We start from the raw sequence: 23,973 nt of genomic DNA, 5'->3' as shown, positions 1-23,973 counted from the left end.
GCTGCCAGGCGAGCTGCCTGCCCGCCCCTGGGTGGGCCGACAGGTCCTGGGCCCCCTCCCTGGCCTCCCCTGCCTTCCTGGGTGGGGTCTGTCCATCTGACTCCATGGGGACCAGAGGCTGTCACTGAGCAGTAAGCCAGTTAAGTTGACTTTTAAGAAAAATCCGAGGGCCACTTACTAGGCTTCTTAAGGATTATTCAGGAAGAAAAAAAGGCAGGTACTAGCATGCAAAGCAGAAGGAGTCTGTTCTGCATGATGAGTGCGCCCATTTGACTGCCTGACTTGAAGTGACTACACCTGAGTCTAAGGGAATCAGGCGAAGTGACCCAGACTCTCCTTGGGCAGGCAGTTTTTACACGTAAATCTCTCCTCAACCCTACCTGGCCCTGCCCTTCATAAAAAGACAGAAAAGGAGAGGGGTGCGCAAGAGAAAGACAGGGGAAAGACAGGCTTTATTCATGCCACGCAGAAACTGAATACCTAAGGACACACACAGAAAATGAGCTGCGTTCAGCTGGGCTTTAAACAGCTCCCTGGAGAAAAGGCGACTCTGTGTGGACAAGCCCCCCAACTTGTGAGCAGCACACGGGGTGGGGGAGGAGGAAAGAAACACTGCCTCGCAGGCCCCGGGCCCACACGGCGAGAACTCGCCCTTTCACCATGAACACAGGCGCCCCCACGGCGCAGCCCTGACATTTATGCTGGTGCCGTTCAGGCTTGTGGCTGTGCAAGGGCAGAGGGCAGTGGCCTCCCGGGCACACGGGGACAGGCTGCCTTGGTGGTGTCCACACCCCACGCTAGGATGCTCCCTACGTCCTAGAGGAGAAAAAGCCCGCATCGTTCACGGGGTAGAAGGCCGCAGCCCCGTGCCTGCAGGGTCACAGCAGAGAGCCCAGACATCCTGGGTCGGAAGCCAGACTTCCAAGGATCTAGTTTCCTCCTTACCAAAATCAAGGAACACCACACTGAGAATCTTGTCAAAAAGTGAGCAAAACGCTGAGGCGAAGGGAATTCTAAGTCATCACTGGCTTAACTGGCTCAAATACTGCGGCCCTGTCGCCCAGTCAGTCGGACACACACGCTGTGCGCACCCCAGTGTCCTATAAGCCTGAACCCCGCTGGCCCTGTGCGCCACCGAAGGCCCCAGGGGAGCAGAGCGGCCCGGACAGGAGTCAGACAGGCCGGCTCCCAAGGGCAGCTCCCGACTGGCCGCTGTTCTCTCGGCTGTAAGAGGCAGCAACAGTGGCCAAGCTAGTCACCTCCTTGGGATCACTGTGCAGGTCGGATGAGGGCAGAGACAAAACTTCATCAATGTTCTGACCAAAAGTGAATTCGGTTTCGATGTAAAATGCTGAGCTTAGGCTCACAAAATAGCCCCGATATTAAAATGGGCAGGAATTCCCATGGGAGCTCTACAATAGGCCCCCTGTTTGATTTTTCTAAAGGTGACATCTGCGGACTTAACACCTCCTATTTCAGCTGGAGAGGGGCAGCGGCCGCACGACACAAGGCCTGCCGGTGGCGGGGTGGCGGGCGGGGAGGGCGCTCGGAGGCGCGAGGGGGGCCGCGGAGGCCCGAGGGTGGGCTCAGCAGTGGCTCGGGCCACGCTGGGACCTTACAGAGTCGCGGTCCTCGATGACGCGCTGGGGCCTGGACGCCGAGGAGGGACTCGTCCCCTTGAGCCGCTTAAACTGCGTGAACAAGATGTTCATGGTGGCGAGAAGCACCTCTGAGAGGTTGTGCCTGATCTGCAGAGAGAAACATGTGAAGTCAGGAAGAAGAGAAGCCTCAGAGGGCCACGCTGCTCCGGACAGGCCTGGGCACCACAGCCGCTCGCTCAGATGCCAGGAGGGTGGCGAGGGCACCCGGCACCCAAGCAGTGCACTCTGGAGGCAGGCGGTCACCCTTGGGCTCGCTTCCTCTTAGGCAGGGGCAGTGGGGCAAAATGCTGGCCACGCCTGGACAGCACACAGGCTCGGACTGGCCAGCAAAGGGATTTCCAAAGCAAAATATCTGGACGGGAGGCAAGCAGGACAGCCGTCCAGTCCCCACCCCTCCCCGTGCTCTGGGCCCAGGAAATGGGGCTGCACTGCTCCTGCAGAGTCCGTGGGCGCAGTCAGGGCGGCCTGCGCGGCCCACGAGGCAGGGCGCGCCGCTTACGGGGGGCAAGAACACCGAAGGCCAGCGGCGGCTCAGGGAGGAAGTGACAGCAGAAACGAAGAGGAGGTGGCCAGGGGCTGGACCTGTGAACGGTGCTCACCACAGGAGGTGACTGCCTGCCTTCCCCCCACTCCACGTGCACAAACTGCCTTCCCTCCTCCTCCAAACAGAAACAAGCTTCTGAGGAAGGCCAACCGTACCCTGGAACAGCACGGTGCCAGCTGGAAGCAGGCCGCTGCCCTGGGCACCTGGTTCCAGGCAGAGCTTTGCCCAAGCTGCAATGGGGACAACCGGGGGAGGTCCAGGCTGCGGCTCAGAGCAGGGACACCAGGACTTGGGGGGAGTGGGCCTGGGTGTGAAGATGTTTTTAAGGAAAAGAAAAAAAAAAGCTGCCATGAGACAGTGGCCCCGAGGCTTGTGGTGATAACCTAGGCCAGGATCACCGCGCCTGAGACAAGACAGTTCAAGGAAGGGAAAGAAGGAAGAGAATCGTGATGCATTTTTCATGCACCCAGTGGAAACTTAAAGATCAGAATTAAACTCCAATTTTGCCCCACCCTTGAGAACAAGTGGATAACTCAGAATTACAACAGCCATCGCCGGGTCAAACCCGTTCCTCCCCCACGTGTCTGGTCGCTCAAGCAACTGTATTCCGGAGTCGGGAAACCAGACAGTAACTTAGGGGCAGCTGTTCTCAGAAGTCAGCCCAGGGTACCTACAATGGGCTCATCTCAGAAATGCAGATGGGAGGACTCCACGCTTCCTGACGTTGCCACTTACATTAAAACAAGAGGTCCCATGACAGGGGAAGACAGTCTGTAACTCAGGAGAAAGGGACTCACTTCATCACTGAAATTCCGGAAGGCGGCCACTCTCTCTTCCACGCTCTCCTGACTCAGGGGCACCAGCTTCAAGCGGTCAATGATCTGTCGGGAGTGAGCACGCCGGCCGCGTGACAGCATCAGTCATTCACCTTCCCGATGCACACTGGCGTCTAATGCGCTCAGAGAGGGCTTCTGAGCAGCAAACCCACTGTCCTTGTACACCAGCCCCCGACCAGCCCCTCCGAAAGAAAAAGATGACAAATAAAACCCACCAATATACACAATGGCCTTGCTTCTACCTCGCTGATTAACTTACTTCCTATCCTCATTTTCTGGGGCTGTTTTAAAATTCAGTGATTTCAAATTACTCTGAGAAACTTTTCTGTCTTCACATTAAAGGGGAGCAGAATAGTAAATAACACGACAGAAACTCCCTTTACATTCCTTAATTTACACTTGTCTTCACATAGCAGGCACAGTGGCGACATTCCTGGGAAGAAAGCTGCTTCTCGAGCGTGAACGTGAGCCTGCACACCCAGCACCCCTGAAACTTACATCAAAGGCTCTGTCAATGTGTCCACTGTGATACTCGTCAAAAAAGGTGATCAAATCCAGCAGAAGATAGAATGTGGAGTCCACAAATTTATTCGCACTGATTCCTTGAGCCCTGTACCTGAAAGACAAAAAAAATAGTGGGGGAGGGGCAGGCTATGAATTTCCATGTAACATCTAACATGGCACTTGAGAGACATCTCTGGGTAAGGAGAGAGGCGAAGTGGAAACAGCATGTTTTCCTGAACAGCCATGCCTCTGACGGTGGACTTAACACGGGTATAAACATGCTCGAGGCAGGAATATGCGCTCCGGCCTCCATCACCATCTCGGCATCGAACCTTTACAAAGGGCGCAGGTCTCTCTGGCCACACGTCCAGCGACCATCACCGAGACTGCGAGACCGAGAGGCCCATCTGCCCAGGAACTCTCTGGGCAACCTCGGGACAGCCCCAGCCAGATTTCCCTGGGCCCTTCCCTAGGCCTGTCGGCACAGGGCGCACAGAGAGACTGGCACGTGGCCTGGCAGCTCCACTGGCTGCAGTGGAGGAACTCCGGTGACTGCCAGGGCGGAGGGAGGCTTCTGAAACCCCAGCGCCACACTGCTGAAACCCCCCATCCTACCTCTGTTCCCAGGGCTTTGGGGCGGCCGATACAGTGTACATGACTGTAAGGTCCTAAATTAAACGCCGTGTTCAGGAGAGACATGCTGAGATGCCCTTTCCTACCCTTTATTAGGGGCAAACATTCTAGAAGTCTGACGGTTCCCACTGGTCATGATGTGGGGGGCCGAAACCCCAAGTGCTGGCAGGAGGGAGCTGCCTCGGGAAACACTGGTCACACAGCTGTGCAGCTGCTGGCCCAACCTCACCGTTCAGCAATGGACAGGGCCGTGTTCTTCAGCCTCTCCTTGTTGGACTGTGGTGCGCTGATCTGGGGGACGACAGGGCTGAGCAGCTTGTTCATCAGCTCCAGCACCTTGTCAGCATTCTGTGTGGATTTTAAACATTAAGCAAATAATCAATGAAAGGACAAAATACATCACCAAGACCAAAGAGGGAACGTCCTGGGTGATGGGTAGAAATGCTCTGGGGCTGGTCTGGTGGTGGATACGGACACACGTCAGGGAGAATTCACTGGCTGTCCATTTACTGTCTGCATTTCCTAAGGCTCAATTAGACCTCAGTCAAATCACAGGAAAAGGGAAAAAAGAATTTTAGAAGCCTTTCTGCCCACTTTTCTCGGCAGGTAAAAGGAGAGCACCTTATCTTTTTTAGACCGCACCCCCAGCACCATCAGATGTTCTCAGGCAGAAGCACTTATTCCGACGTCCCAGCGGTCAGCCCTGCTCCCCGGCTGGGCACCAGTGAGGCCGCAGCCAACGGAGGAGGGGCACGGTGGTGTCTCCTCCTGCGGAGCTGCCAGAGCTGGGAGACGCGCGATCTGCTGCCAGCCAAAGACCACAGCTCGGCGGCCGCAGGGCAGCCTTTCACTACGCGCCTGTGTGCGGCCAAAAATAATTCTGTGGAATGGGAATTTCACCCTGACTGGACAGTTAACTGCCTCAGCAGTAGGAGAAAACCCCTCAGCGGAGAGGGCAGCACCATAATGGCACCGTCGAAATATCTGTGAGTTAGTGTCAAAGGCCAGCAGATCTGTTGAGTGTGAAGGAGGACAGGGTGCGCTTTACCTTGGCAAGGTCATAAAGCTTTGCTGCTTCTTCAAACAGTCCTTTATTTTCTGCCACGGAAGCAACTTTGTTGATAATAGGCTTCGTGTCACTAGTAAACTTATCTATGACTCCAGGCTGACAAGACAAATTATGGGGGTGGGGGGAGAGAGGGGTGCACAGAGCTGTTATTTTAAACACAGAGAAGCAATTTGGACCTGAAAACTACTTTAACTGAAAATGCTCGCCCTGGGCAATGCATCTATCTCATCAGCTAGAGCTGGCTTTCTTGAAGATGGACGGGTCCATTAGCGCTATGAAGGGATGATGGGAACCACACAGGCAGAGGCAGGCTCACGGCAGCACAGAGGAGTCAGCAGTAAGACATCTGTGCTTCCTAATGTCCAAACGACCTCAAGGAGAGATGAAATCATCAACGGTTTTGGGTTTGCTGGTGAATGGGCACTAGGGAAAAATCAGCAGGCTCAGAGAAGACGGCTGAGACTTTGGGTCGCTAAGACAGAGAGCAAAAGAAACTCGGTGTGGAAAAAATACATGACCAGTGGAGTCCAGGGAGTTAAAGCCCCTCACCGCCTGACGGCAACCGAACGGTCGCGGGAGACTGAGAGGCCTCGGGCCAGGCGCGTGCATGTCAGTGCCATCTGGCCATTCTGGTCCTCCACCAGCGTGGACAAACGGACGACTGCGCCCGCCTCCTGCACGCAGCACAGGGACGAGTGAAGAGCAAGGGCTGAGAGTGGGGCGCAGGCTCACAGTGTGCCCCATTTGCACTGGCTGTGTGAGCACGAGGGCCCACGCCTCTCCTCTCCGTTCCCTCACTTGGAAAACAGACAGTCACCACCCACACTTGGGCTACTAACTAGACACTTGTAAGTGCTTGGTGCAGCGTGTTGGTGCAACCGTGGCTGCCCAGTGCGCACAGCAGGCCACCAGTCTGGCAGCTGGTCTGTCTTCTGAGCGGGGCGGCGTGACCAGCGTGAGCTCGTCTGTGATTGCTGGGTCGAGGGCGCCCACGACCCAGGGCGCCTTACACACGAGAAAGTGAGGGCTGAAGAGAGGCAGGTGACTTTCCCCAGGCTACAAGGAGTGTCCAGTGGGGTCAGGACCGGTCTCCTCTGCTTTGCCACCCCTAGACACAATGGGCCTCAGGGTGGCCAGGACTCAGAACACCTGGGGTCAAGGCAGGGGCCCGGACCCTCAGGAACCACCTTTGGGGAGAGGTAAAGCTCACTTCCAACTTTTCCATTGGGAAGAATAGGTGTAATAATTGATTTCTTTTCTTGTATATTTTCTGAGCCAAGAATGGCAGAAATATAGCTTTTCCAGCTTGAAAAGTGGCAGGCATAAACACATGAGTGTCTTGAACATAACTGGAAATTTACATATTTTAAGGAGAATATAAACGTGCAAAGTTAAGGTCATCATCTGGTGCCTGCAATTTTTTTTTTTTTAAAGTAACTTCACTCAGATTTGCATCTTTGAGCCTTGAACCCTAAAATCTAATTGCATCCCAACTGCAAACTAACACATCTCTCAGGGCATGGGAACCCACCTTTCTACTTCCATCGTTCTCCAGTTTCCCAAGAATCATATCAAACTGTGGAGACAAGAAAAACTTACTCAATTTACTAGACAAAGATAAACAACAATCCACAGTGGTTTGGAGTTAGCAGATGGGAAGGAAATGGGGAAGGCGGGGAGGTTTTAAACAAATCAGAAAACAGCGAGCGTGAGCGAATGCTCTCATTGCCCAAACCAAGCAAGCGCCAGTGATCCCCAGGCCCCAGGCGGCCTCCCCACACGAGGGCCAGGGCGGGAGCTCACACGGGGCGGCCCGGAGCCAGCGTACCTCTCGGCTTTCTATCACAAGCTCGCTCACACAGCGCAGAAACATGTTTTCTCCTTGGCTGTCCTTCTCATCCCTGTTCGGGAAGAAAAGCGACCTGGTTTCTGGTGTGGACTCAGCGCCTCAGAGTCTTTCCCAGAGGGCAGAAATCGGAGCCAGTGGGAGCAAAGGGCCAGAGCCAGTGTTACCTGAGGAAGTAAAAGTACTGGAGCGCCTCCCTCGGGTCTGTGGCCTCGAACTTGCGGGTGTAGAGCATGAGCAGTCGCACAAAGTTCAGCCGCCTCATGCAGGGGGGGTCCCCAGGCTCATGGCTGACTGCGCCCGGGGGACAGAACTGGTCACATCATGCTGCCCCTGACCCCCGCACCGGCAGCCGCGGGAGCCGAGTGCGAAGAGCCCACCCACGCCCACGCCAGGCGTCCGCCCCTGAGCGCAGCCAGCTCCCTTCCCGAGCACGCCGTCCTCAGTTCCTCTCCACGCACAGGACGCAGGAGCTGGCTTTCTGTGGCAAGTGCCTAGTCAGCCCGTCTTTAAACGAAAAGATAGAGGCGACTGGCCACAAGGACACGTGTTCTGGAGTGACCTGGACCATCCCGCCACCTGCACCTTCTCTCCCTCCTGGATCAAGGGTGCCTGGAGGCCGGTCGGGTGTCCGACTAGAGCCCAGTGCGGCCAGACTGATGACCTAGCCACTGCTTCGCCTGCACCGTTTTGGTAAAGCCAGCAATTCCTACAGCACTTTATATGTTCCACACCGCAGGGACCACTGCGGGAGAAAGGGAGCAGCAAGAACCCCAACATTAATCACCCAAGAAGCCGAGCTGTCTAGCATGCTCCGGAAGGACCGGCGCGGCCCGCTCACACCCTCACGAGGTGCAGTCCCGTCTGTGCCCCCGGGGGCCAGGCACGGCCACTCCGTCGCCCATAAATACTCACGGAGCTGAGCACTCTGCCCCGAGGACTTCAGAAGCAGCTTCAGCTCAAAGAGCACCAGCGCCACGTGCACGGCATGGCAGCGCAGCCGCTCCGTGCGGAAGAGGAAGGCGATGGCGGCCTCGAACTGCGCCGTCAGGAAGAGCACTTGGAAGTAGAGGAAGGGCTGCTGGTTCACTGTGAAGTGGGATTCGCCTGGGCAGGGAGGAGAACAGGCTCAGGAGGAGCCGGCCGCCAGCAGCCCCGCCCCCTGCGGCCCTGAGAGCCCCGGCTCGCAGGGCAGGACGGAAGGACGAGCGACCGGGCGAGCGAACTGCCCAGAACTGTCACGTGAATCATGACCTGGTCCACAGCCGCCTCCAGACCTCACACACGCCGGCAGGCAGGGGCCATGTTATAAAGCCCAAACTGAGTTCAGGACCTTAAAACAGACTACGAGAGGGGTCGTTTATCCCCTGGATCTTGGCGAGTCACGCAACAGGGAGAGGGGCGGAGAGGCAAAGGTTCAGTTCGCAGATGCTGGCCACTGGCTGGAATCTTCATCCCAGGGCTATTAACTGATGGGTGGGTGTGGCAGGAGACAGTCACTGCGAGCGCTCCCTGCCTGCCGACCAGAGCAGTCAGGGCCTGGAGACACAGCTCACTGACACGCGCGACCACGTGGTCTCCACGCGAACCTGAAGGCAGTGTTTCGCTGCACTGTGACGTCTCCCACTGCACACACATGCTCGCCTTAGGGTCGGCTGGGAAAACCCTAAGACATGAACCTACTTTAAACTTTCTACTACAAGGAAGACAGAGGCTAATGACTGAACCAATTTCTGAAAATGGAATCAGAAACTGTCAAAAAAAAAAAGCATCCAGTTTTCCGCAGCATAAAAGGCGTAATCATCCACGAGGTTTTGAGAGTGAGATAGAGACCAGAGATAAAACAGGTTTTCCCAAAGGAAAGCTATGTAGAGACCTTAATTGCATGAGAGAGATGGTGGTTATGTGCAAGATAGCTCACCATAGTCTTCCAATAGCTGCTTCTGGAACTGTGAGAGAGTGAGTCTGTCTTGTGGAGAGCTGGTGCCATCATCATCGAAACACACTTGGTTCAACTAAACCCCCCGCCCCCGAGAGAAAGACACGCATTAGTATCAACCACCTTGTCAGCCAGAGGCAGAGATGTAGCTGTTCCGTTAACGAACATGGGAATTCTGCTCTGAAAAATGGGGCCAGTAGACAGGACATCTGCGATCCCCACTGGCATCACATGTTACACGGGTAAACTGTGTATGTGGAACATGGGAGATGGCAGGCTGAGAAGGAAGCGGCCCCACCTTCAGCCACAGGTAATCCTCAGTTTTGTCGGCCACTTCACTCTGGTTGTCGGTGATGTCACACCTGCCGATGACGCAGTACACGGCGCGCTTGTAGGGGTCGGTGTTGTTCCGGAGGGCCCTTCGGTAGTGCAGCCGGAGCTTGTTCTCCGTAGCTGGCGACAATCTAACCACACAGGGAACACAGCGGGGTCACAGGCTTCAGCACAGAGGGAAGTGCCCCTGCCGGCACCCCCAGTCTGACTCGCGACTGAGGGGTCAGCCTGACCCCTGTGTCTCTCCTGCTGGCTTCTTCAAGGAGGCCTCCAGGGGCAGATCAGAAATCCTCCGAAGGAGTTATATTCCCTCCACAGACCAGGAGCCCCCGAACAGTGATGGACGAGAGCGAGTCCTTCTCCTAACCATCTTAGCCACCTCCCTCAGGCCTCCTTCTCATCCCCTCATGCATGTGGGGTCATCTCCCAACTAAACGACTTGCACACACACATGCTCGCCTTAGGGTCTGTGGGGAAAACCCTAAGACATTATCCTACTTTAAACTTTCTCCTACAAGCAAAACAGAGGCTAATGACTGAAGCAATTTCTGAAAACGGCATCAGTAACTGTCAGAAAAAAGCATCCTAGTTTTCCGCAGCACAAAAGGGGTAATCATCATTTCCCTGTATGTGTGTGTACATAAATCTAAGCTGGGTCTCAACATGAACTTAAGCCCAGCTACACTGACACGACAGAGAAAAACAAAGGCTTAGCCATTCCTTAATGCAAGAGAACAACCGGGACACCTCAGGGAACCAGCTCCGTGATTACATTTCACGATTATTAGCTTCTCAGTCTAGTCAGTTCTGGCTACAAAGTGGGTGACAACACATTTTGGTGTTGAGCTGAGTGTTTGAGAAAATCAGTAAAGCTTCACTTAGTCAAGCAGCCAGGGTGCTCTGGGGTGGCAGAGTAACTGAAGCCATTTCGCGGCTGTAGCCCTGCGCGGGAGCAGCAAACACCTGAACGCACAGCAGGACGCCGGATGCCAGTGCCAGGCGGAGCTCCCGCAGGTCTCCAACTGCCACCTGACAGCGTTTTACTTTCTTTCTAAACGTCACTTCCCCCAAGCAGAAACTCATTTAGCGTGTCCGTTCACTATACCGTCTGTCTTTGCTGTTCATGTACTCCTGGAACCAGGTTTTAAACTCTCCCAGCTGGTGCTGGGCTCGGTTAACCACCTGCGAGGCGGCAAGCAGGTCTCCACAGCGCATGCAGTAATAAATCAGTGCCCACACGGGATGACCTTCCACCTCTCCGTCCTGAAAGAGGAAGCTGCTCAGGTAAACAGACAAATGGCTTCTGCGCGTGTTGCCTCCCGGCCACGCCCTCCCCTTGTTCCAAGTGTCTTAATGGCCACAGCAATCCTGCTGGGTAGGGACCAACGGCAGGCGCCTCCTTCCTGTGTACACGTAAGGAGTCTGAGGCTGGGGATGTTAAGTAAATTGACCAAGGAAGCCGGTAAATGGTAGTCTGCTCTAGTACAGCCTTTCCCCTCAAGTGCGACGCGCACCGTCTGACTCAGCATCGGTGGCCCCCGAAGACGCCCGGCAGCTCAGTGAAGTGGTGCCGTGCTCGGTGAGTCCACACAGATGTGCATTCCTGCAACCCTCTAGCGAGCAAGGGCAAAAGAAGCAGCCCAGTGGCCAGCAGGAGACTCTCAGCATACCTGAGTTTATAAAATGTCCGAGATAGTCATAATTAAGTGTTCATAAGGCATCTTCATTCACGCACTTACTGAGTACCTCTGTCTGTGGCAGGCGAGGCACTGGGGCTCTCTTCCCACCCAGTGACCTATGGCCACTGATCCCTCCCTGCTCTCGCAGCTCCTCTAGAACTGGACCTCAGACATCCTCCCATGGCCACCCTCCCTCCCACATGGGAGGACTCTTTAAAACCCAAATCTGACCATGTCATTTTCCACACAAACCCCTTAGAGCTATTTATATCCAAAATGTTTGACCTAGCACCCCAGGCCTTCACCAGCAGGCCCCCAGTTCATCAAGCCCTGCTACACACCCAACAAGCCGGAAACTCTCCTGCTTCTCTGCATTTGCTCATGCTGTTCCCGGCCCCTGGACACCCATTTCCAAGCTGGTTGAGTCCTGATCTTCAAACCAAGCGTGGCCCTCCCCTCCTTTATGAGGCCACACCACTTTGGCATGCGGCTTCAGAACAGTACTTTGCACCGAGAATGCCGACCAGCTGTCAGGTATTCCATCCACTGGACTGCTGTGATCAGAGCCACATCTAATTCCACCCTTCCAGCTGTTTTGAGTCAGCAATCTCGGAAATCATTCCCTGACTCTGCCTCTCACTCCCACATCCAAATTCTTCAATAAGTCATCATCGGTGTTTTCAAACACACCCGGGATCCAATGACATCAGCCCCAGCTGCATCCTCCACCATCCAGAGGTACTCACCTGGACTCCTGTTCCACCGGCCCCCAAGATCTTCCAGCTCCTCCTCTTGTCCCCTTATCCCATCCCTAGTCTCTTTTCCATACAGCAGTTTTCATGGGTAACTGTATTTTAACCTAAAACACCTACGGAAGAGAGACTGTTCTGGGGGCAAACTGATCACACAGAGAGAGCTGACATACCTGGAGTCCAGGCAAGGGAGCCGGAAGCTTAATGTTCAGGAAACTTCGAACCAACTGGTACGTTCCAGGCACCCCGCCCAGCTGGGCCTGATGCAAATTTCCAAAGACAGTCACAAGGGTGTAATTCTTATAACTAGACAAAAATTAAAGAAGAAAACAGGGCTGTTGAAAAATACATACTGCACATATCTAAGCCCAAATGCACATCGGTAGACTATGAGCACGGCAAGGCAGGGACTGGCCTGGAGACGTAACACAGTGGTGCATACTCCGAAGCAGGCTGCATCACTTATTCAGCAAGCAGTGGGTCACTAAAGATTCCTCCTCACTGGATGTGCAAACAAACCCTGGAGGGACACCACTGTACACTTCTAAAGCATTCAGGGCTAATGTGCAGAATAATATTTGCTCCGGCTCACAAGTCTAAAGCCCTAGTGGCTTCTTTTAAAACTTCTTTCTCTGAAAAATCAAACCTACAAGAAAATTAAATTGTCCAAGGAATATTCAAATATCCTTTATGTAGACCCACCACTTCTATTGTCTGTGTATCTGTATGTACATATATAAAACACATGCAAATACACATGCACACATATAGACACACATACATGTACAATTTTTTTTTCTGAACCACTTGAAAATTTTATAGAAATACAAAAATTAAGGGCTACCCATCTGTAAATACTACTCCATATATCGGCTAAAAATTAGGATATTCTTGTACCTAACTTAAATTACTTTTTTTTTTTTTTAAGATTTTTTTGTGCATACATAACTGGGGTGCAGGCCAGAGGCTCAGGGCGGCGAGAGGCTTCACCAGAGACAGAGTAGGGAGCAGAACAGGCAGATCGACAAAGTACACTGCTGAGGGGGACAGGGAGCGGGTCAGGAGAGGTCTGCCACGTCATGTGGTCACCTCCGGGGCAGGCGGGAATCGAACTCATGCGGAAGTGGCTTTAGTTTCTTAGTGCTGTGCTTTAACCCGCTGCACCACCAGGGAGGGCCCTAAATTACTGTCATTATTTAAAATATCACCTACATTCAAATTTCTTAGTGACCTTTATATCTGTGTTTTTAAATCAGGATCCAATCAAAAAATATATGGCACTTCGTTGTCATGTTATTCCCATCTTCCTTAATGAGTGGTAATTCTAGACAGTGACCTTTTACAAAATATCCAGGCCAGATGTCTGGAAGAATATTTCACAAGCTGTACAGTTTCCTCTTGATCTGATTCCGATTTAACCTTCTCACGGATGTCGGTTCTGGCCACCCAGCTCCACAACAAAGTAGGTAACAGCAGTTTGCGTTGCAGATGATCAGAATCCCCAAAGATACAATCTCAATCTGGAGAGGCGTAACCCTGAATGTTGAAATCCTGAAGGATCAAAATCCTTAACATCTAAAGTCCTGAGAACCATGAACCCAGAAGATCAAAATATAATTCTGGGAGGAATTTCCCCCCCACAATTTCCTATAAGATATTATTTACATTTTTAAATGGAGATCTATTTGAGAATCAGAGACTTGCTGACACAGAGTTTCCTCTTGTATTACAAAACACATCAAATGGTGAACTACTCTGGTTAGTGATTTGACTTACCAAAGAAAACAGATTTTGTATATTTACCACTAAACCTAACAGAAGAATTAGCACATTAACTCACTTTGGATAATGGATGGCCATTCAAAAGCCCACTATTTTATTGATCTGAAAATTCTACAATATAACCACCCATTTATGTATTAATGACTGGGAAAAGTGAAATACATCACAAATGCTTATTTTGAAAATTTGGTAGATTTTGCTGAAGAAAATGGATTTCAATAGAAACAGAAAAACATAATGATAGATTTGAAATTAGGAGCCACCAGGGACTCACTGGGGCCTAGGATGTAAGTCTCAGTGCTGTCACCAGTACGGCCCGAGGTTCATCCCCAGCCAGGGACTGGCCCACTGGCGCAGCAGACTTCTCCTCTCAGCAGCGTATTTAAATCACTCTACCTGTTCTGCTTTCCCACTCTGATGAATCCTCTGCCCCTGCATTTCCAGCCTACACCCTAGTTTTTCTGTGCAAAAAAAAAAAAAAACCAAAAGAAAGAAAAGAAAAAGGTGCCATCAAGGCTTCTAAAAGTAAATTTCATGTTACCAATATTTTTTTTTCTCATTAAGCCCAATGCATTCAGTGGATAATTCAGATGACATAGCCTCAGCTATCAATGAACTGAAGCTCTATTTGTTTCAAAATGTCAGTGAAACTTTTGATTGGTTTGAAAATAATTGTGTGCACACATCTATGTTCACTGATCTGCAACAAAAGAGCAAAGAACATACACTGGAACAAGGACAGACTCTTCAATAAATGATGCTGAGAAAACTGGACTGACATGTGCAAAAGGATGAAACCAGATTACCTCACACCATGCACAAAAATCAACTCAAAATGGGTAAAAGATCTGAATGTAAGACTTGACATCATAGAATATATAGAAGAAAACAGGCAAAACACTCCATGACACAAGCCTCAGAAACAACTTTGAGAATTCTTCTCCAGAAGCAAGGGAAAAAAAGGAGAAGATAAGCAGCTAGAACTACAAAAAGTTCAAAAGCTTCTGTATGGCAAACAGACAATAATCTAAACAAAGAGACTGCTTACTGAATGGAAGAAAATATTTGCACACTATATGGCACATAAGGGACTAATAAAAGAGTCTACAAAGCATTTTCAATACTCAACAAAAACAAAGCAAACAACCTGGTCAAAAAATGGGCAAAAACAATTAAACAGCCACTTCTTTCAAAGAAGAAATGCAAATGGCCAACAGGCATATGAAAAATACTCAGCATCACTACTTACTAGGGAAATGCAAATCAAAACCACAATGAGCTACTACCTCACACCAGTGAGAATGGCCCACACTAATAAAATCAGAAGCAACAAATGCTGGAGAGGATGTGGAGATAAAGGCTTCCTCTTACACTGCCGGTGGGGATGTAAACTGATCCAGCCACTATGGAAAGCTGTGAGGTCCCTCAGAACACTGAAAATGGAGCTACCAAATGATCCAGGATTCCATGCCTACGATCACCCTAAAGGACATAAAAACATTAGTTTGAAAGGAAACCTGCACTCCTGTGTTTACTGCAGTGCTGTTAAACAATAGTCAAGATATGGAAGCAATTCAAATGCCCCCGAATAGATGACTGGATCAAAACGTTGTGGTTGTGGGGATTACAATTGAGATGAAAAAAAAATGTGCAAAATGATGTAAAAATAAACTTTTTAATAAAAAAAAAAACGTGGTTTATTTATGCAATGGAATATTATACAGGAATCAAGAAAGACAAACACATGCCAATTGCGGCAACATGGCTGGAGTGGGAAGGGATTATATTAGCTGACGTCAGTCACAAGGAAAAGGTAAATACTGGATGCTCTCACTTACATGTAGAATATGGAGAAACCAAACAAGAAGCCAAGAAAAAGTCAAAACTACCAAGAGCTGAGGCATCCAGCCAGTCAAAAAGTCAAAACTACCAAGAGCTGAGGCATCCAGCGGAAGACGGATAGTGCAGAACAGGGGAGGGAAGAATGCAAGGGAATGTGGTGATGGTTCAGGGACATGGTGGCGGGAGATCTCGGGACTACGATGACATAAGAAAAAAAATTAACAAAGGAAAGAATACACAAAAAAAGCTGAGCATGGCAGAGTGGCGCCGCCCTTCGGTCAGCAGTGTAGTTTTGGCAAACACACGCTCCGTGCGTGAGCACGTGGGGGAAAACTCCCCCTGCATCTGAAACACACAGGACGGAGACGAACTTAGGGGTGCTCACGTCGGCGTACGGTCGCAGAACCTCAAGAGCTGTGCCGCCAGAAAACGGACGTGAGCGTGTCCTCTGAGGAGAGCCACACTCGCAAAGTAAACGAGCAGCTGCTCCCTGCAGTGTAAGGCTCCAAAGTGGAGCTCGTGGTTCTCTTAGGGACCACTTCGGGGCCACACTCATAACCTGTCCCTGTTATACACTTCCGCATAGTAGAACTGTCCTTTTCATTTTAAAAATTGCTTTTCTATGGTTTAGTCCACCCCCTCACTACTTCAAATTGCCAGCTATATGTGTGTGTGTGTGTGTGTGTGTGTGTGTGTGTGTGTGTGTGTGTTTTACATGTCATGTCATCTCTACATTTCATGTCATCTCTACAACAACTGGACACATAATGAGGTCCAGACTTTTCGGGAGCTGACTCATTTTAGACAAAGCCGACTCAGTAGAGTTCACGATCACAATGCTGACTCGAGTGTAAGCATCATGCCTGGACACAGAGAGGCTGACACTCCTGAAGACATGAAAAACTATCGCAGATGCAGGCGTTTATGCGAGATATGTTACCACATGTCTGTCATGTTGTTTCTCAAATGATCACAATGAGGAATGTTAGTAAGTATCTTTAAAGAATTTTTATTATGTTTACCCAAAGTACATTTTCAAGATGTTATGCTTTGGGAATTTTGCTTTTTCAGGATTTCAACATTCAGGTTTATGGCACTTGGGATTGTATCTTTTAGGCTTTGAGCCAAACACACATGTCCCATTCTTGGTAAAATGGGGTTTGGTGACTCAGTTCAAGATAGTGTCCACCGTACTTCACCACGACAGAAGTACGTTCCTCGCTTAGAACTAGTAAGCACCCTGCAGGGTGACGCTTGGAGGTCACGTGCTGTCCCCTAACAATCTTTCACCCAACAGTTTCAGCTTCCATTACTTATCCTTGCTAAACCAATTACCAACCTGGTGGTTACAAGTGATAATTTCCTACCATCCCCTCCATGACACATGCTTCTGAAAACCTCATACAGCTCTTTAAAGCTTCCATGCTAAGGTAGCCAACTGTGAAGTTAATATAAGAGAGAACATTCTAAGTATGTTTCTTGTCCAAAGCAAAACGAACTGCCTCAAAAAGCCAGGTGCTCCTTATGCACAAAGATGTTCACACCAGATTAAGAATAATAACAGAAAAAAAAAAAAAACAGAATAATAACAGACAGAGAGACAGGGAGTGAGCACTGATGGTCAACTCCAGAAAGCAGACTCATTGGGGTTTTGATGCAAAAATGATACTTGCAAATAATTTAAAACACTATATTAAACTACATATTTACAACTTGATCATAACTGTGTCTAAGAAAAAAAAAAAATAACGAAGTACCAGAAGCCTCTGCACGTGGTACAGGAGACCCTGCCCGCTTTCTCAGGCCTTCTTTTTGATGTCTTTCAAAAATTTACAAAATGAGCCTTTACCATTTGACAAGTGCATTCAACGCCACATGTATTTTAAGCTGAAAGGGACTAGAGCCAGAGGACGAGACCAGCAGTGCCGGAACGTGCACTTCACTGTGGCCCTTCACCTTGAGCTGAGACAGCCCACGACTCGCCAGCTGAAGAGGCAGCTAGATCTCAGTTGCTGAGGACGAGCTTCAAATTTGGGATGTGGAAGGGAACAGACAGGCCAGCACTGCATTTTCTCAGCATTTTCAAGCTGAATTTGAGAAAGCATTTGCAGTTGGATCTACCTTTGCCGCTTGGTACATCATCTGAGATCATCAGCACACACAGATACAGATACACAGTCACTGGAAGAGCAGCAACGAGAATCCTCTAAAAATGAGTATAACTGTCCTAAAACCTGTCCTCTATCCAAAAAGGTAACACACAGTTACCACAGAAGGAAGCCACCAGAATATGGAAAAAAAACATGGTTACCATAACTATACACAGGAAGCTCTCAAATGGCTCAAGCACGGCTAAAGGAATAAATGGACAAAAGCAAGATGAAGCGAATATGCAAGAAACCAGGTAAGTAGCCAAAGCAAGCAGCCTGCAGCACTGGGGAAGCCTCGCCAGGGCTGCCGCCCAGATGCGCCCTGCAAAAGGCAATCACAAGCAGCACGTTAAAAATCCTGAAGGCTATGGTATGCTGTAAGAGACTGTGACTCATATTTTGCTGACTTACAGCAAGTAAATACTACTACATACAGTAGGTCCTTCGGGCTGCAGGTTGACCCCCCCCAAAACGTACATGAGGAAAACTCCGTCAAAGCCTGATGGAGAGCTTATAACGTCTTTTGCGCCGATGACAGCAGGAATAAAGAACCGCTTGGAATTTCGGGTTCTTCTTAACAAGGGAATAGAGGTTAGTGAGTTTAGTACGCCTGACGGCGTTTCGCCCCATGCCGCTATTGTAGAACTACTACAGGATTTGGTATAAAAAGTCTTGGCTCTACCACATCCAAATTACCTCAGTAACACCCAGGAAATCTACGACTTCTAGTGAGGTACTGTTTTGTTAAAGGCCGGCCACACCAGACGGTCGCTGGCAGGCTCTGGGGCAAAGAGCTGCACTTTGGCAAGCACATTCAACCTGGCTTTCTTCTCCAGCCAACAGAGGCCCAGCGCGCTGGCTCTGAACTACAGAGGGTCTGGTGCACACTCACGACAGCCCCTACTGGCCAATTTGGAGCTGGGAGGGGTGTCCACAGGGAGGCAACAAAGGGGATAATAGTTCGGACTCAGGGCACAGTCACCACCCTACCCCCCAGTGACTGAGTCCAGTCAGTGAGGCGGTGGCAAGTGGAAACCCAGGCGCAAATCACAGGCATTAGGAGCTGGGAAGGATCCGCACTCACAGGGATTAGCCGAGCAGAGAATAAAGACTCGAGGGCCTTCCTAAGGCTTTAAGGTGGCAATACTGCCGTGTAAAAATTAAAATATTGGAAGAGAACTAAAGCATGTAAGGAATACTGGTTCAATGGCACCAGGGAACGGGCTCCGGACCTAGGCATTAGGGCTAACAATCGTGATGGCTCTGTGCGGAGGGACAGCGAGCGGAGAAAGAGAAAGAGAAGGGAGTCTAACAGTGCTCCCACGGACATGTTTTTAGTATCATGGAAGTGTGTTTCTGGAAACAGGATTCCACTCCTCAGCCTGGCTCACCCTTCCAATTACACCAGCCACAGAGCGCTCAGCCTAAGGAGCACTTAAAACACGGCGCATTTGGCTTTAAGGGACCCCCAGACAGCCCGCAGCGTCGAGCGCCTCACCTCTGCTCCAGGTAGCCCAGGGCCTGCCTGACGAATTCCATGCGCACTTCCACGCTGCTGCGGCTCTTCAGGGCGTCAGTGGCCGGGGTCAACAGCACATCTGTCATTTGCTTCACCATGGCCCACATGTCAGAGATGTTCTGCACAAGCAGGAGCGCACGTGTCAGCGCTGCGGGCTGAGGGAGCTGGCTCTCCCCAGCACTCAGCCGCAACGGCAGGCAGGGGAAGGCGGGGGGAGGGTGTGATGTCCTCTGAGCCCCTCAAGCTCAGGGCCAGTGCAGAAGCTGCACCCCTGTCCCACCAGCTGCCAGGTGCCATCATCAGTGAGCACCCTGTTCTAAGTGGGTTTTCGGATCAATTACAACTCTACCCACATAATTAAGACCCCATAAAAGTCACTAGAACACCGAATCTCTGCAGGTCATCCCTTGAGAGAGTGAATATCGCACACTCTCTTACAATCACTCAGCGCCCTAGGAGGTTAAACGCCAGTAGTTTCCAGCCCTTACAAGGTCATTTGAGGTTGTTGAGGCTTAAAATAAGCATCTGGCCTGAATAACGCAGGTTCTGACTCCCGCAGACTCCAGGCCAGGGCTCGTAGCACGCCTGCACACCGCAGCCTGGCACCTGCCTTCCCACTCACTCTCTCTGAAAGACGCCTCTGGGACAGCCCCCACGAGAGGGCAGGAGTTCTCTTCCTCCTGTTACACCCCAGCTGGGACTCATGGTACAAATCTGTCTGTAAAAATGTGTTCCCTCAGTGCTTGACGACTTTCATAAAAGTTCAGAATTCTTGGAAGACAACACCAGTTAGAAAAAGCAGACTTGTGCTTTTCCCCACTTTAGATGTTTGTATTGCCTTCTATTTTACTATTTAAAAGGAACAAAGTTGGATGCATTTTGAAGACAAAAAATACCAAGAAAACAAAACAACCCACCCTCCCAGCCTGCCTGAATGTCTGCTCCCATTCCATCCTTCCTGACTTTCCTCTCTTCCTCCCGACAACTTACCAACCCATCCTCTATCTAGCTGATCACCTCTCCATGTACCACACCTCCACCCAGGGGGAGAAAACTGACCAGTCATAAGAGTTGAGGGAAGGGGATAAAGATGGAGAGGCCGGGAGGAATGGAACATGGAACCAGTGGGGCGTGAAGGATGCTTTAACCCCCCCACAAGTCAAGTTCAAAGTTCATCAGTGTGAAGAGCACATCACCTTCATAATTCAGCTCCTGTTAAAAAGGCTGTTTGTCTAGGAAAAGATAGTGGTAAAGGGACAGTTGGAACTTGGCTGGACTGCAAAGCAAATACCGTTGAAAGAGGACTCTTCAGATAGTTAATCCTGGCTGGGCCTTCTGGAGATGCATTTATATATAAACATATTTTCACACACACACATTACATACACACACAGTACATACACCCCCACACACAGACACACACTCTCTTACAAAATCATCAAAAAACCACCCCCAAATTATCTAAATAAAACTCTGAAGAACAGTTAACATTTTATTTCACAGAACGTCTCTTCAGTGCATTTCTGCCGCGGCAGCCTGCTGCTAACCCTGTGTGCACACCGCCCCAGGCCCTGCTGGGTCCGCCCGGCACTACCTTATCATCCAGCTCTGCGATGGAAGCACAGAGGTCCACGAGGTTAGGCTGCAGATGCCCGTTCACAATCTTCTCGTTATAGATATAAATCTGAAATGATGAAAAGCGAAGTGTTTACTTTCACCTCTTCTTCAAATCTCTAGAAGCACTGCTGAAGTCAGCTTCTGCCTGAAAAGCCAGCAGCCGCTGCAGCCGACCCTGCCTTCCTCAAAGTGGCTAGGTGAGCCACCCCCGGGCAGCAAGGCCTCCAGCAGCCGCCGTCTGGCCCTGGGCTCCGGGCAGCCGCCTCAACAGACACCAGAGATGGCTGCCCCCACACAGGCAGCTCTGTGTGCCTGCCCAGAAGACCCTCAGGCACAGTGAGCAAAGACCAAAGGGCAAGACCGGATGACAGAAGGACCACCCCCGCCACCTGCTGGGAAGCTGAGGCAAAGTGCGCACACGTTCTGCCTAAGCTGCATGGGCCGAGGTCCGGGACTCTGGACTGAGCATGAGTGCCGGCCGGGAGAGCGGCTGCTGCACACGTAGGGGAAAGCATTCCTGCTCCCTGGGGAAGAACATTTTCTGAAGAAAGGGGAAAATCACTATTACTTTGCTTTTATTTGAAAAGAACTAAAATAATGGTTAAAAACTAGTAAGTTTTATTCTTTGGAGCTCTCGCTCTACCGAGGACTGAACAAGGCAGTGAGCAGACCAATCAGAACCCTACTGAAATGGAGGTACCTGGACGTAGTGGGGGATGGCAGCGCCTCGCCTCTAGGGGTGTTATAAAGATTCTGTGCAAAGATTTAAGCAATAGGTGGTCTGTATTCACTCAACAAGCATTTATCAGAGGCCTTCCCTTGGCAAGGTACTGTGTTCAACACAGCTGTAAAGACGCCCTCACTTCCGGTGGGGCAGCTGTGTAAGCAGACGTGTGTGACGTTATGGTGCCTGTCGTATAAAACGTTAGTTTTCTGAAGCTTTACACTTTACAGTTAGAGAAGATTCTTAGCTGCCCCAGAAGCTTATAATCATTAGGCCCGGACTCCGGTGGTAGCCCTGGCAATGGAAAGTCAGCCACAAAATAAGTGAGACTTAAAGGATGCAGAGACACAGGAAACCCCGCCATGAGACATGAGGGAGGCGGAAGCGGGGCTCGTGTGCAGCAGGCTGGAAAGGGGCTTCTGCTCCTTAGAGTTTGAAGTGCTGATGGCACACTGAAGGAGGAAAACTGAAAAAACACTTAGAAAATTTTTCTCCAAAGGGTTACAAGAGGGATTTCTGATAACAGCATCAGCCTACCTGGTAATTCAGCTAACAGAACTCCATTTGCTAAGTCATTGACAACTGAAGGTAGAATCCTGTTCAATGGCATAGGGCCTACGAGTTCTCACAGCTCCCTGCTCCCTTCCACCCCTGCCACGTATTCCTGCTCCCACCACCCCTCTCCAGGCTGGAGGAGAGGCAGGAGTGGGTGGTGCTAGGGTCACAGTGGTGCCAACACACGCTCCCCTCAAAGGACCACTGAGCACACGAGCCTTGGCGGTGGCTGTGCAGGTCGGTGGAAAGGTGATGCAAGGCCACCGCCCTCCACGCCCTTCTGGACACTGCGTGGGGACAGCGGCAAGTCAGAATAAAACACACCGGTGGTGGCACGCACTGCTTTGTTTCAAAAAGTGAATTCCAGGTAAGTGCTATTGTCAGGGAAGCTGATGTCCAACAGATTCCCTGTGCTCACCACAAATAGCTCACCCACACCCACACTCCTGACGGCCATGATCTACCAGCAGAACGGTGGTCCCCAAAGTATCATGAGCCCCTCGAGGCCGATACTGAGCAGTGCTGAGTTAGCTATGCTTGCCAAGGCTGAAAAACATTAAAATTTCTCTCGCACAAGGGACTAAGGTGATGGTGTGCAGGTGAGTGGTGGTGGGATTTCTATGGGGACTACACTCAACATAAAATGTATACAAATTAAATACAAACCAAAAAAAAAAAAATTTCAGCAACAGGTTAATAAAAATCTTTCTGATAAAACTCTTGACCTACTGGGCACTTCAACGAATCAGAACCCCTGGCTGATTGGCAGTCACTCAGGCTTCACCGTACGTGGGCCATTGTCAAATGCAGAATGAGCGGCTGGTCAGCGCAGAGGGCGGACGTCAGTATCCTGAAGTGAAATCTGGGCCACTCTGCTCACCCAGCTTGGGAGAATTCTCCAGTGACCTGGATGGCAAAACATTAACCCAGAATCCTGGACAAAGACCCAGCTTGTTTGCAGGGACTGACTTTCACCTGAAGTCGTTTCCCTTTTAATACCCAGAGGGCTTAGGGAAGATTTTTCCTGACTGGAAATTCCTTGAGCACTCACTCACCTGCCGGGCATAGGCCATTTCGATGCTGTCCAGAGAGCTTCGACCTGGAGGTCCTGCGTCACTGATGTAACTTGGCTGTAGATAAATCCAAATTGAGAACTGGTTAAGAACAGCATCAATTACGTAAAAAAAAAAAAAAAAGTCATACATGTATTTATCTTTAACAAAGCTGTGAGAAGCTTGTTTCATAGTCAGATTTCTTCAAAAGGGTGATTTTTAGGGTTCCAACAGACTACAACTCTTCGCACGTGAGACGGGAGTGGGCACAGGGCTCGATTAACAGGCGCGTGTCTTTCCGACAGTCAATTCCAATCCCAAGATCCTTTTCCACCTCATCTCATCTCTGTTTCTACACCAGTGAAGACATCACTTTTATTTGTGGGCATCCTAGTTCCATCAATCACCTCAGACAGCTGAGGGGATCGAGCCTTCGGGGTCACAACACTGGCATTCAGACATTTCCGATCTAGAGCCTGTACTGAGGCAGACGGGGTGCTGGGTTAATTTTCTGCATCTGAAAACGTGAGGCCCGTCTGCTGGGCGCGCTCATCCCTTCAGTGGAGGCTGGCACCTGCCACAGGCGGCGCTTGTGCCCACCCTCCCCAGTGGGCATGGCTGCAGGCCCTTCACAGGGACTGACATATGGGTAGGCTAAATCACTAGTCTTTTTTACTAAATAGTTTATTTTTACATCATTTTGTACATGTTTTTATCTCAATTGTAATCCCCGTGGATTTCTCATCACTGAGTCACCCATGTGCCAACACCATAGCCCTATAAATCACTAGTCTTTTTTTTTTTAAAGATGTATTTATTTATGCATACAGAACTGGGGTACAGGCCGGAGAGATGTGGAGGGTGAGAGGATTCACCAGGGACAGAGTGGGGAGCAGAACAGGCAGATCGATGAAGTACACTGCTGAGGGGAGCAGC

At 50.5% G+C, this 23,973-nt stretch overlaps 1 protein-coding gene across 5 annotated transcripts in view; it reads right to left on the bottom strand.

Moving 5' to 3' along the window:
• Window positions 1-23,973, bottom strand: part of NUP93 (nucleoporin 93kDa) — a 93,536-nt gene that overhangs the window by 671 nt on the left and 68,892 nt on the right. For 4 of the 5 annotated variants that reach the window (XM_004693583.2, XM_012733189.1, XM_004693584.1 and 1 more), the window contains 16 exons: window positions 23,041-23,115; window positions 20,684-20,773; window positions 19,069-19,208; window positions 11,970-12,102; window positions 10,471-10,628; window positions 9,331-9,496; window positions 9,015-9,108; window positions 8,009-8,200; window positions 7,261-7,387; window positions 7,076-7,148; window positions 6,779-6,823; window positions 5,227-5,343; window positions 4,408-4,526; window positions 3,540-3,657; window positions 3,003-3,086; window positions 1,620-1,748 (listed from right to left, as the gene is read on the bottom strand). In XM_004693583.2, coding sequence (XP_004693640.1) covers window positions 1,620-1,748; window positions 3,003-3,086; window positions 3,540-3,657; window positions 4,408-4,526; window positions 5,227-5,343; window positions 6,779-6,823; window positions 7,076-7,148; window positions 7,261-7,387; window positions 8,009-8,200; window positions 9,015-9,108; window positions 9,331-9,496; window positions 10,471-10,628; window positions 11,970-12,102; window positions 19,069-19,208; window positions 20,684-20,773; window positions 23,041-23,115 — 1,860 coding nt within the window. Of the gene's footprint in view, window positions 1-1,619; window positions 1,749-2,360; window positions 2,510-3,002; window positions 3,087-3,539; window positions 3,658-4,407; window positions 4,527-5,226; window positions 5,344-6,778; window positions 6,824-7,075; window positions 7,149-7,260; window positions 7,388-8,008; window positions 8,201-9,014; window positions 9,109-9,330; window positions 9,497-10,470; window positions 10,629-11,969; window positions 12,103-19,068; window positions 19,209-20,683; window positions 20,774-23,040; window positions 23,116-23,973 lie in introns of those variants that run through there. The other variant, XR_001146114.1, reaches the window with a different exon arrangement.

Source organism: Condylura cristata, unplaced genomic scaffold (assembly GCF_000260355.1).
Source record: "Condylura cristata isolate star-nosed mole 26May11 unplaced genomic scaffold, ConCri1.0 scaffold00039, whole genome shotgun sequence".
NCBI classification, from domain to species: Eukaryota; Metazoa; Chordata; class Mammalia; order Eulipotyphla; family Talpidae; genus Condylura; species Condylura cristata.
The sequence above is the reverse complement of the archived record's forward strand: the minus strand, read 5'-3'. Positions and strand labels throughout refer to the sequence as shown.